At 34.3% G+C, this 14,300-nt stretch overlaps 1 protein-coding gene across 2 annotated transcripts; it reads left to right on the top strand.

The window, feature by feature from the left end:
* Window positions 1-9,410: 9,410 nt before the first annotated feature.
* On the top strand, window positions 9,411-12,146 carry LOC112292273 (uncharacterized). Of its 2 annotated transcripts, none has more exons than XM_024540582.3 (3): window positions 9,411-10,559; window positions 10,729-11,085; window positions 11,320-12,146. In XM_024540582.3, exons 1-3 carry the CDS (start codon window positions 9,585-9,587, stop codon window positions 11,407-11,409), a joined length of 1,422 nt encoding a protein of 473 aa, XP_024396350.1. In that variant the 5' UTR covers window positions 9,411-9,584; the 3' UTR covers window positions 11,410-12,146. The 2 variants fall into 2 exon arrangements, with proteins under 2 accessions (XP_024396350.1, XP_024396349.1); XM_024540581.2 differs by having other exon boundaries at window positions 11,241-12,146.
* Window positions 12,147-14,300: the final 2,154 nt, after the last annotated feature.

Here is a 14,300-nt window from a genome sequence, read left to right as displayed (position 1 = left end):
GTTTGTGGTTGAAAAGGAGTGTTGGATATCTAGGAGAGCAACCACGAACCTAACTAGCTTACGTAATCTAGGTGACATCAGCAAACCATAGTTAGCTTTATTAAAACGGACACATCAGTTAACTCGCAGTTAACTGAAGTGATGAATGTATATCAACGTGAATGTCTATGAGTAAAGGGAGTCCATTTTTTCGAATGGATTCCAGCATGTTTAGATCTGTTAAACTCTTTCAGATCCTTGGCCCATCTGGCAACATCGTCCCCTGCGACAACAACCGATCCTCCAGAGAACAGTCTGCAGAAGCAAAAATTAACCCATTCAAGCGATGGCTTCTTCTGACGTTGAGTGTCGCTCGTGTGGATCGTTTTCTAACCTGCAGTGCTATGGCTTTGATTCATCGAAGAACTGATTGGAGCATGTTCCAGATGATTCACACAATAAAACAGTAGCAGTACTGCGTTCTTCGCAAGGAAGGTGTTGCGACTAGTTTTTGTAGATCGCTGATTTCTGAGACAGATTGTATATCCTTCAAAATCGACTCGTGTTAGGTTTCGGCAGAGATTTAGCTATTTTTTTAGTATTTTTTCGCTCTGCATGATCAGTTTCTCTAATTATGGTAAAGAGCTGCCAAAACATTGTCTGGCGTGCAACATCGAGAAACCTTCGAACTTTGCAAATGAGTATCAAGCTTTGGTTTAAAGGTGCTGAAGAAAATGATGTGTCAGGATGAGGAATAGTACAACTACACGATTGTTGTAAATGTGTATCCATTTGGTGCTAACACTGACACGTTTCAAGAGTATCTCGCGAATTATTCTTGCTTTGAGTACATGCATTGGTAGTCGAGGAGCTTTCACTTGTTTCAATTTTTGTTGGCATTTGCAGAGATACTCGTGGTTAAATCTCTCAGTTACTATGACTGTAAAGAAGGTTCGCTTACAATGGGTTGAAACTGCTGCACTGCAGTTAAAAAGAAGAAAACACTTCACGTCGAAGCTTAGTAACGAGTAAGCCCGTTGCGACGTTTTAAATCTGATAGAGGCTTAAGCAAGCCTATCAAAGCATACCGCAACTTTTGAATAGCTGATGTTTGGTTGACTGACACTAGAAAAACCGAACCGAATCTGAGATCTAGCAATAGCAGAAATCGTGCAATCGTTGCCATGTAGTAGCCGACCATGATTAGAGTTGCAAAGATTCTGAGCTCTCACCAAATCAAAGGAGAAGCTTTAAATCGAGTTAATGAGAAAACATTTTCCTAGTGGTCATAAAGACAAAAGTAAGCTGAGCATTGTCAGAAATGCAGTTGCCATGACCTGTTCAAGTAGGAGTCTTCATTTTGCTTATCGTTTACTAAAATCTTAAAGGGGGGAGGTGTTTTCACCTGGACAGTTTTTCCTAGACTCGAGATTCTGGCAGTTTTTGCCAAGTTCAAGAGTTTCGGTTGTCCCGGGTGCAGGAAGAAACCACTGGACTTAAGTGTAAATGGTAATAAAATCTTATTTAATGTCACTGCTTTTACTGATCGTGGTAAAGAAAATGGGTGAAAATGGAGGTGGGAAGAAGATTATCTAGGTTGGAAAGTAGATATGTCAATCTGTTGTTGACTTAGTTTTCGAGTAGATCTTTCATTCCTCTTGACAACCACGAGGATTACCTTGGAAAAATTTTGGTCCTTGTTGCCTGTTGGGCATGCCAACGATCCAACTGTATCGTCACACCAGTAAAATCCAGTTGCAGATATTCCCTTGCTTGTCGAATTACACAAGTTTGAACATGCCTGGGTCCCTCAAATCTAGTCAAACTGCTGCAGGACACCTGCCGCATTCACTTGAAAAAGATGTTACATAGATCAACTTGGATAATGCATATCTATGGACATGGAATTACAAATTTTCCACACACTAGAACAACCACAAGATGTAAAATCTGTTTACTTTTTGGACATCTTCTATCTCCATACAAGAGTATCAAAGATTCTTGTGCCCATTCCTTCAAAGAAAGCTATGCTCAAGTTTAGGATTTGAATGTAAGATTCTTAAATGGCTCCCAATATCATTCACTATGTCAGTTTTGCACCAATTTTATAAGATTTTTATAGCCACCTTGAATCTAATACCTCTTCCATCTTATATTCTTGATTATTGTCTACTTCTATAAGAAGAAGTGGCGTCTATCTTCTTCTTGAGATATTCATTGTCTTGTATGGCTTAAGAAGAGATATAGAATATATATGATGGATCTTCATAAATATTGATAAATATAATTGATATATAATTGGATTGATATATTCACAAACAAAAAATGGTCTCAATCTACAATAAATCCAACTTATCATATAGGCAATTAATCTTTATATTATAACAAAAGAACCATTTTTTACCACCAATTTAAAATTGAGATTGTTTCTTACTATTAACATTTATATTAAGCTTTTGTTGTTTTTGACCTTCTTTTAATTATGCTTTCATTATCACATTTAATTTAGATAAATATTTTTTCAAATCTTTTATTAAAAGATTATTGGCTTTTATGAAGTCAAAAGTATCAAAGCATGGTTAATAACCATAATTTGCATAGAACAATGATTACTTATGAGAAGAATTTATTATATTATTATAGGAAAAAAATTCTAATGGCCAAAAAATTATTCAATCATCTTGATGGTAGTCAATGGTATTATCAAGGACATGAATTTTAAAGAAAGAAGGACTCAATACACCCTTTTGTTACTTGAAAAGATTAAAAATTATTCAAAGATAGTAATATATTGAACTAGAATGGCTATTATCTAAGACAAGAAGACTAAAAAGTCTTGAAACAAGATCAAGAACTAGAAAGGTTTTGACAAGAGTGAAGAAGGCATCATTCTTGCTTCCATATATACTATCTAAGTAGGAACTCATGGCAATGTTTTATAAGATCTTCAACGTATGTTGACTTTGTAAGAAACATGCTTTAATTTGCAAGGCAATTTTTTTATATGTACTCCACATCGTTAGCTTATATCATAAGCTACCAACATGTACAACATGTGGCTAGCTTGTTCGCCAAGTTTCTAACCTATTAGTCAACTATAAACATATATAAAATCAAATATGCATCTATAGAGTTTTTAAGAAGCTTTACCATAAGATAATATCAAATCTATTTATATTTATTTTCTATCTAACACTTCTTATCTAAATTAAATATATATATCCATGATATTATCCTACTTTCTAGAGACAAGTTCAATAAAGAGTAATCATCATCTTTAATAGATCTTACTATTCTTTATCTTAGTTTTGATGGATGTCATCAATGAATAGTATGAATCTTCTTTGCTTCATTTACAAGATTGTTGATAAATTCTCATGTGTGTTCACTACTTTCATATCCATGCCAATGAATAAAATATTTCAATTTATTTTGGCATTGCCTTGAATTTAAGATTTCTTCTATCTTAAACTCTTGATTATTATCGACTTCTATAGAAGAAGGTGGCATTTGTCTTTTTTTTAAGATATTTATTGTCTTATATGACTTACAAAGATATACATGAAATACAAGATAGATCTTTATACACCTTAATAGATATAATTGATAAGCAATTAGATTGATTTGTTCACAAATAAAGAATAGTCTAAGCTTACAATAATGCAATTTTTGACAAAGACAGCTAATTTTAATATTGTGACAAAGTAATGATACTTTATTGCCAACATGGAATTAAGCTTTTTCCTTACAACATGCATCTACATTAGTCTTTTGTCATTTTGAACTTCTTTTAATTATGCCTTCATCTATATATATATATATATATATATATATACATATATATATCTTAAATAAATAATTCATAAAATCTTTTGTCACAAGATTATTAATTTTTGAGAAGTTAAAAGCATCAAGTTGTAGATGATAACCATAATTAGCTAAAAAAGATATTTTTTATATAGAAAAATATATCATATTAGTATAAGCAAACTTTGCCAAAAGAATTATCCAATCATCTTGTTGATAATAGATGGTACAACTTAAATACTACTTCAAAACTTAATTTACATACTTTGTCTATCCATCAATTTAAGGATAAAAAGCCAAAGATAGATTTATATCCACTTTTAGAATCTTAAAAGGATTCTTCAAAATCTTGATACAAATTATATTTCCTTATTCCATATAATATCCTTGGACAATCCATAATAACAATAGATATTATTAAGAAGAAACTTGGCTATTTCTTCAAATATGATGGATTTAATATATGGTAAAAAATATACCATCTCGATAAAATAATCTATTATTACAAATATAAAATCAAATAAACTTAAGACTAAAAGATCCATAATAAAATCCATAGAAATAGAAGACCATAGTTGTTTTAGAATAGATTATGGCTGAAGAAGTCTATAAAGTTGATGACAAGGAATTTTTAATTTTATAAAAATATTGCATGATTGTACAAAGTCTTTAATTGCCTTCCAAATTTGAAGATACTAAAAATCTCTTCATATTTGCTCCAAAGTCTTCTTGTATCTAAAATATCCGATTGTTGAAAAATCATGACAAGATTGGAGATCACATAATTCTACTTTGCTTTTTAGAAGAAATAATTGTCTTTTAAAATAGAATAGATTTTTGTACGAGTTTTTATAGACACAATATGTCCAAATTAAATAAAATATATAAAAAAAATTTAAAATCTATTTTTAGAAAAAAATATTAAATAAATACATATTTACTACTCTAAATGACTTTTAATTATTAAACCAAAAACATCATTGGATTCTTTGGCAAATTTTATATTAAAAAAACTCAAAATAATATCAATTTTGAATTCTATATACTCTTGGCATGAACTTCTAAACAAAAATATTTAAGAATTTTAAACAAAAAATGTCATTTATTTTTATTTTTTGTATTTTTACAAAATCCTTATGTTGAAAGTACATTTATTTTATTTTGATAAAAAAATAATTCATGGATAAAAAACTTGTTGATGATTATTCTTCCAACCATTGATGATCAAATAAAAATATTTATAGATGAAAATATGACACATTTCATATATTTGTTGATGCTTTTAGTCGCAAGTTGATATCATGCATCTTGATAGGCTACTCCATGCTTCCAATCCTAATCTAATAGCATCTTTTTTGTTGCACAACACTTCAAAGTCAAAAAAATTTAACAATCTTTTTTGAGCTCTTTGGAATTTTATACCTTGAAAATATGTATCTCATTTTTTTAAGAACAAATGGTGTTTATTATTAAAATATATATATATATATATATATATATATATAATACAAGTCAATATAGATCTCATAGATGGATTGGCAAATGAATGAATGTGGGGGCTAAATGCAAAAAAAAAAAAAAATAATAATCTTTTTAAACAAAAAATATCTTGAGAGCACCAGGTATCTTAAAAGGCAAGGATAATTTTTGGCTTTTTGATTTCTCTACATTTATCTATGTAATTAATTATATAATTCTTAATTAACATGCTTATAAAGATTTTTTCTTTTTAAATTATGTAATAAATATAATAAATGCTGAGTTGTTCTTAAGATAAAAATATACGAAATCTGGTGCATTATTGATGCTATGAAATTGTTGTGTGTAATACATTTATAGCAGATACAAAGGGCTTAAGATTGAGATGGTAGACTCCTGTTGCATCATGTATTCTTGATAGAACTCTTGTAAATAACTCTCTCTATACTTAAATTGAGAGGCATTGGAATACTTGCTAAACTACTTCATAGACCTTTTAAACAAGCTAAGAAAATTTATATTCCTTTAGATATTTCTTTAAATTTCTTTTATCTTTATATTGCAATCAATTAGCAAGAAGTTCTATGGCTTCATACCAATTATTTGCAAGCAAATCTCTTAACTTAATTTTCCAAAAGAACATCTATAACTTAGAGGTCTTATTTTTATTCCAAAATATTATAATTGAACTAATCATTTCTTCTTGCAAAAGACTAAGCCTTTGCTACTTGGTTTGCAGTCAAATTATTTGTAGATTAATTGCTAATATAATCTTATATCCTATTCTAGTTGAATAATTAAAAAAAATTTGTGGATTTTAGAGGGATTGAAGTCTAGATCATATATCTACTCAAGGATCCAAATGCATCTCAAAAATTCATGTGGTAGATTAATTGTTATTCTTTTGAGATCACCATTGGTTTGGTGACTTATATGTAATAAATCTCAAGTCTTGTAATATCGTGTAAAGATTTGGAATTTATATAGAAAAGTTTGGATCAAAGTTTAGTGAATTTGGCACCTATATGCAGTCTATGAAGTTGATATAAGTCTTCAAAGATCTCAATGGTAGAAATTATTGCTATCCATTTGTGCTCAAGAAAGGTGGAAGATTGAAATATACATCAATGACTCAGTATAAAGTTTAGGAAGCTGAGACTTTGTACTGCAGTATGAAAGATACTAACTTGGTAGTGACTTCCTCAACTATTTTTTAGTCTTTCCATTTTTGCACCATAGATCTTTTTTTGCTTAATTTCTTTAAACATCCAAGTGTTTTTAAATGAGTATGATTCATTGCCATGCATTGAATTATAGAGACCAAATATTTTGGCATTCCAAAAGAAACATTATCTTACTGTGGTATTTATTATTAGAGGTTGCTGAAAACTAAGTCCATAACATAGATAAGACTAAGTTTTTCAAACTATCCAACACTCTTGTAAATTGGATCCATATACTATTGACACAAAAAGAATAAAATGTATATTTTGCGGCTAATTTTCTCTTTGCATGGATCATAGAAAGTATATTTGATGTTAGATTAGCATTTGCTATAGGGATGTTCCTAGCATCAATCTCCATATAATAAGCTTCATCACCAAAGCTTGCATCTACAACTTATGGTGAAGTAATTTTAATTCTCTCAGTTTTTGAAGGAAGATGAGTAACTTCTATATGATCTTAGCTCTGCATGAATGATTTCTAATTTATCTGATCAAATATAGTTTTGTAGTAAGGATTGCATCTTATTGATTGAATAGAGATAAAGAGCCTAAAAAAAGTCCACATGTCAAATTGAGGCTAACAAAACCTAGTTGGCAATCAATATCTGGCTTGCAATAAAATGTTTTACAATGTCCTTATAAGTAAGTTTCTTTGTCAATGTTGCCTCAAAACGAGTTTTTGTTGAGACCTCAAAACCTACTTGAAATTCCATGTAATAGGTGGTCTCATCTAAAGAAAACTACTTAAGATTAAAATACTCTCCTCAGCTAAATAGCATTGAGGTATTTCAGAGCCAAATAATATAGAATTTATTTCTATTAATTTGAACCTCTGCTATCTAAAATAAAATGATTAGTATTTCTTTGATTTTATTAAGGTTATCAAAGTTACTTGTGAGATAGAAATTAGTGTTGTCTACAAATTCTTAATCCATAATATGAATACTTCTAGGAAGAGAAAGCCCTTCAATTCCTAAATTTCTTTTTAGAATATAATCTAAAGAATCTACTATAAATATATTTTTAAAAAAAGAACAAAAAAATAACCTTATTAAATTGATCTATAAAATTTAAAGAATTAAATAATGACTCTATTGAATATGACCAAGTACCATAAGTCGATATATAAAGATTTTGTTCAAAATATCAATTAAAGTACAAATTCCATTGCTAGCATAATTCTTTTTAAGAAGCTGGATTCTATTCTATTATATGTCTTTTCAAAATCAAGTGATGATATAACTAAAGATTGATTAAATTTAATAGCTAAGTCCATTACCTCAAAGAAAAAAATAATATTATAAATAATTCTTTTATCTTTTAAGAAATATATTTGGTTGGAACAAATAATATAGAGGATGGAAGGTTGTAATCTAATGACAATAATTTTAGTAAGTATCTTATAAATTATGCCTAATAAAGTAATTGGATGTCAATTTTTGAGATACTTCTTACATCCTCCTTTTAGAATTAAATACAATAAACTTATATTTAAATATTCACAGAAAGTATCTAATATAAAAATCTTGTTGGAGACTTCTAAAAAAACATGTTAGAAGGTATTCCACATGGCAAAACAAAATTAGTAGGTAGTATCTTTTATCCAAAGGCCAACAACTTCGTAGAGCTTTTAATGCTATAAAGATTTTCAACTTGATGAGAGGCTAGATTAGAGATTTATTCATGCTTTAAGTGACTAATTTCAAGACTTTATTTGAGTGAGTATGGTAGGTGATTTCACATTCTAAGGTCTTGCCTTGTGACGAGAAGAAAGTTTCATAATATCCAATTACATAATGGACCATTGCCTTATTAGTGGTGAATTCTTAGCCAAAGTTATCAGAGAGTCATTAGATGGAGGGTGTTGTTTTGACCACTTGCATTCCTAGAAAAAAAAACTTTTTTTTCATGCAACCATCAAATTAAGACCATCTGGCTAAAGTTCAAATTAATTATCTTTTGGATTTTTTCACATCTTATTTTAATATTTCTTTAGTCACCTTTTCATGTGCTTCTTAAAAAAAGATATTACACAAATGTAGTGTAAAAAAGATTATTACACGTAGCACATTGAGTGCTACAAACTGATCACAAAGTATGTAATTTAAACCAAATAAAAATGCACAACTAATATACTTTTAAGAGAAAGATTAGAAATCTATACACAAGTAAGTCAAGCTATCTCTCACACTGCAAAAGAAGAATCCAAGAGTGGAGGTATGAAGAATAAAAAAAAATCCTAAAACTTTATTAAAATGGCTAAATCATTGTAGCCAAAACAAACCCTTACAAGAAGTTCTCTCTCTCTCTCTCTCTCTCAAAATCACTTATAAGACTTGTTTTGACAAGAATGCTAAATCAAGGATTTTTTTCCATCTAAGTGTCCAAATCTTAATTGACATTAACAAAGACAACTAACAAAAAAATCTCAATAGATGAAAAACCACTAACCAAACTAAATTATATATATTTGATGGAATTTGGCACTCAATGCTATATCACTTGTTAATTGTTATATAAACAAAGATTGTTACACATAACACATTGAGTGCTACAATTGGAGCTAGCTTTTCATGTATTGAACTTAGTTTGACTCCCGTCCATACAACAACTAGTAAAGACTATAAGATGCCAAAAATGCTTGTTTACTAAAGCAATAACCTATTGCAATCCATGGCAATGTCAAGTTCCAATCACGATGCTTGATGAAGTAATCCATACTTCTATTAATCAGGCTTGACAATCTGAATAACCCAATAGTATGTTTCTGGAGAACTACGTACTTTAATTAAATTTAAAAAAAAAAAAAAAAAAAAAAAAAACACCGTGAGGTCCTGTCCCACCCCGCTACCTGCTCCCTTGTTCCCTTCCATCATTCCCACTTTTTTACAGGTCCGGATGGCCGGAGCCAGTGGATTGAGTTAGTAAGTCTCGATGCCAGGTCTTGACGGGACCTGCCATAGCTTTTGGCAACTAAGCTCGCTGGTCGACAAACTGCCGTCTAAAACATTAAGCGGCGAGACCCTCCAGCCCTAGATGTGATGATATGGTCGCACTGTTGGCCGAAGAATAGAGTCGCAACCGAGGACGACAATGGCGAAGCCTGGGTCTCCGCCTTCGAAACACACGCGCAAGCGGAGGAGGAGTTGGCAGACCCTTCCTGTAGTCGTTTTCGCCATCACACTGTTGTTTGGATTGTGGCAGGTTTTCTTCGTGCACCGTTTCCGCTTCCCCCTGCATGCACAGCTCCCTCGACTGTCACAGGGTGGTGCGGTTCCTGGGTTCTTGAGCGATTTCAACACGTACAGCGAATCCGAGGTGCAAGTTCGCAGGCTGCTCGAGGAGGTCATCAGCAGGGTGGTTCGCGGGAACGACCGCCTTCCTGAAGAGTCGCTGATTCCTGAGCTTCAACGATTGCTGGGTGAGTTGAACCAGACTACGGGTGATGCTCATGGTGTGCCTTGTGCCGGTGGGATAGAAAACGGCGCAGGGAATCTTACCTCCTGCAGCACCGAGAGTATTTCGAAGATCTCAGAGAAGTTGGAGACCAGGTTAGCGGAGAAGTTCCGATCAACGGAGGAGAAACTGAAGCATGAGCTCCAGGTGATTAAATCCGAGAATGAGAGGCTTAAAAAGCAGTTTGTGAATCATCTTATCGAGAATCCTGCATGGAAAACATTGAAGGACCTGTCTAAGGAAGGCATCCTTAGGTTTTTATCCGACATTCCAGACCGGGGGCTCGTACAAGGTCCACCGCAGTTTCACGAATTTCCATCTGCGCAATCTCGTGAACGGCATCTGTGCTTCCTTGGCAATGACACCAGCAATGGCACTCGGAACTCATACATGTACGCGTGGCGAGACGCGCTGCCAAAAGATCACATTTTCCTCACAGGTACTACTCTCATTTCCGAGACGAATTATGACTTCGAAAATCCGTGGCACTCCATGTACAATTTGGTTCAGTTCACATGGTGGAAGCAGGCAAACCAGTGCGCGCGCGCAGATCGGCTGCTGCTGTACCATTGGAGTGAACTGCGCCGACACTTGGGCGGCTGGATCTCAGAGGTACTGTCTCCTCTAATCGGTGTCGCTGTTACGACCGAGGGTCCACCTCCCTCCGTTCCAAAACATTAATAAAAATAGGTCCGCAAAAATAGGCGTCGGTGTGGTCTAACGCTTTAATAAGAAAATTCTTGAGCGACGCTCATTATGTCAAATGTCATTGAAACTCCAGGTTTTCAGTGCTGCTGGTCTACCCACTGTACCTTACCGAATGGAAATCGGTGATCGGCCGGTATGCTTCCAAAAAGCAGTCGTCTCGCGGTCTGGAATTGGAGGTGTTCCGCAAGAAACTCTGCAAGGGCTCTACAAAGAAGTTCGGTGCGTCGTTCGTCGCCATTGCAAGATCCCCTTAAAAAGCTTTGAACGGAGTAAGATTGAACGCGTGCGCATCACGTTGGTAGTTCGAAGTCGAACTCGAGAGTGGAAGAATCAGACGGAATGGGAGGAAGTGATTGCTCGTGAGTGCGCTCAAGTCAAAGGTTGTGTGTGGAGCTCTATGGTTGTCTCGAACATCACATTCTGTGAACAGGTAACCCAGATATCTACACGTCGTTGTAAGATTCATGTTAAAGTAATTTATGGACTAGAATGCTGGTGCAATTGATTCTCTCTATGTTCGGTGGTATTGAAATCGATGTAAGTCACAAGATGATCTGATCAGGAACTTAACATGGTTTTCCATAGGCGTCAATCATGGGTCAAACAGATATCCTGGTATCTGTACACGGCGCACAACTTACCAACATGATATTCATGAGCCCAGGCGGCAGGGTTCTGGAAATGTTTCCCAAAGGGTGGTTGGAGTTGGCTGGACATGGACAGTTCATATACAAGCATCTGGCCTCGTGGGTAGGCCTTAAGCATGAGGGCTACTGGCGTGATTTGGATCACTCGGATTGTCCATATGGCAATGACTGGAACCGGTGCATGACGTATTACAAAGATTTGCCGGTTGGTATCAATGCCACTATCGCCTCCAACTGGTTGAGAAGTGTGATTACTAGCTTCAGTTCCAATCAATTGGAAAATATAACACCAGCTGACGGGCAAGCGAAGCCCGGCGCTGACCAAGTTGAGTGGGACACGGACAAATGTGCTTGCACAAGTCAACAAAGGTGATTGTAGAGTTCTGAAGGTACACCGGGCAGTTGCATCTGCTTGTATCTCCTATACCGAGAAGCTGCTAGAATTCTTCGTCCGATTCGATAGAGAACGATGCATTCTTCTGGACAGGACAGTCGATTTTTTCTAGTCAGGATCTGTAAATGATTGCAGGTATTTGTACCCTTTACTTGCGATCTCGAGGACTAGTTCATGCTAGCATCTGTTGATGCCACATTTATTTTTTACGTCCTCAATAGCATGACGTGCAAGAGTGACAGTGATCTGAGCTAAATTAGCTTTAGTATTTGGCAAAAGCAGAGCTACAGCTTATTACTAATGTCGAGGTGAGACTGGTGGTAAAATTTTGGTATGGAACACTGATTTCCATCATGTATGCGTCAAAGGATTCTGTAGGTCGCACGATTGTAAGTGCACGTTCTTACATTTGGAATGAGCACACGATAATACGAGAACGTGGTTAAACCATACGTGATCGCATATTATGCGTGGCTCGTGGATGACATTCAACTACCCCACGATCAACCTGTGCTACTAAACGCGAACCGTATCCACCACAGCGTTTTTTTAAAACAATGTTTCAATTCAGCATAAATGAATATTCGTAAATGAGCGGCAAAAACAAGAGATTTACAGCGATCTAACAGCGACAAAACACTAGAGATGAGTGAGAGCTGCAACAGAGCTGCTCATATCTGTTGGATGAACATCCATACACATTCTACTTTAGAGTTTCATTCATCACAAAAAGAGTTGTGGCCCGTAGGTGTTTGAATCGATGTTCACAGCATCACGGCAGTTCGATGTAGTTACAATTACAGAGTGACAGTGTAAAGGAGAGAGATCATGAGAATGTTAAGCTCCTATGTTACTAGAGAATTGTCTACAAGGAATAAAGATAAGCTTGATTCATACATATGTGTATACTTACTTAAAGAGATTAAGTTTTTAACTATTAGGTTATGGGCCCACCTAGCAAGTATGTTTGTGCAGATAAATCGTTGTACCAGTTCTTTTTACATTTTATTTTCATATTGTGGCAGTGATATTTTGCGATTTTTTTACACAATTTCCTCATTCAACGTGTATGGATTATATTAATTACTTTCAAAACCAGGAGCAACTAGCAACGATTATCACTTTGATTTCAATCACTTAAGCGTGTTTTCAGCATCCTCTATGCTTTTTCCTAGGTTCTTTTCCTTTCTCCTTATCCTTTACTCTGTTTAAGAAACTTTCCTAAATTTTTCTTGTTTCTTGTTCTTGAAATTTTACAGCATCTTCTTTTATTGACATTTCTTTTGTCAACACTCCTATTACAACATGGACTATCATGATAAGATTTCTATTAGAATGTTTGACGGTACACATTTCTCTATCTGGAAATATCACATGGAGATCATCTTTAAAGCGAAGAAAGTATTACAAGTAGTAAACGGATCAGAGAAGTGACCTGATACAAATTCTGCGGATCAAGAATCGGTTGATATCTAGAATGCGAAGAATGCTAATGCCCGTATGTTTATCAGTAAATCAATATCTCAGAAAGTTCTAGGCAAACTCACTAGTTGCCCGACAGGTGCAACAATGTGGTTGAAATTGTGTTCCCTTCATCTATAGAAAATTCCCGATAGTGTTTTCACTCTTTAGGGAAAGTTCTTTGAGTATCAGATGTAGGTTACTAATGATATATCATCACATATAAAATATAACTGACCTGACAAGCATACTTGCTGATCTTGGTCATGTTGTACTTGACAAGATGATAATATCCAAGATTATGTACAACCTACCTCCAAACTACAATAGTATAATTGCCTTGTGGTCTAATGTTCCTGAAATTTCACAAACAATCAACAATCTAGAAGAACGTTTACTTTGTCATGAAAGTTTGTAACGAAGACAAGGTGTGGCAGTTCTGAAATTGACCATGTCTTCTTTATTCAATCATCAACTATTCTTTCTTGCCTTCTCAACATAAGAGAACAACATCAAAAAGATCTCATATACATTCGTGACTTAAAAGTACAAACAAAGTGTTTTAATTGCCACGAATTTGAGCACTGGTCCGCTCACTACCCTAAGCCAAAGCAAAAATGACCAAATGCAAAAGTTCCTCAAAAAGTTGATGAAGGTTTTAGTGAAGCAAACTTACTTGAAAGTTTATGCCTATCAGGTGCTTCTGAAGATGAGTCCAATTCTATTTCTAATGATGATTTTGCTTTTGTAGTAACCTCTATTCTATCCAGCCATGCATTCATTGCAGATTCTTTTGAGAACACTTGGTTTGCTGACAGCGGTGCAAGTGAGCACATGACAGACCGCTATAATTGGTTTGTAAATTTACTTCACATTCTTGAAGAAATCTACACTATTCAGATTGCCAATGATACAAAGCTTTGGGTATGTGGCCGTGGTGAAATGGTAATCAATTGTATTATTGATGGTCAACCTCAGAAAGGTTTGCTATGAGACGTTCTTTTCATACCACAACTAAATAGGAACTTATTCTCAGTAGGACTTGTTTTGGAGAGAAATTTGACTTCCATTATCTTCCTTGGCAGATGCGAGTTTAGAACCATTTTTGATAAAAAGGTACTTGAAGGCACTCGTCAATGGAAA

The sequence above is a fragment of the Physcomitrium patens genome, chromosome 15 (genome assembly GCF_059467195.1).
Source record: "Physcomitrium patens ecotype Gransden chromosome 15, ASM5946719v1, whole genome shotgun sequence".
Lineage (NCBI taxonomy): Eukaryota > Viridiplantae > Streptophyta > Bryopsida > Funariales > Funariaceae > Physcomitrium > Physcomitrium patens.
Note: the sequence above shows the minus strand (reverse complement) of the source record. Positions and strands in the feature narration are given on the sequence as shown.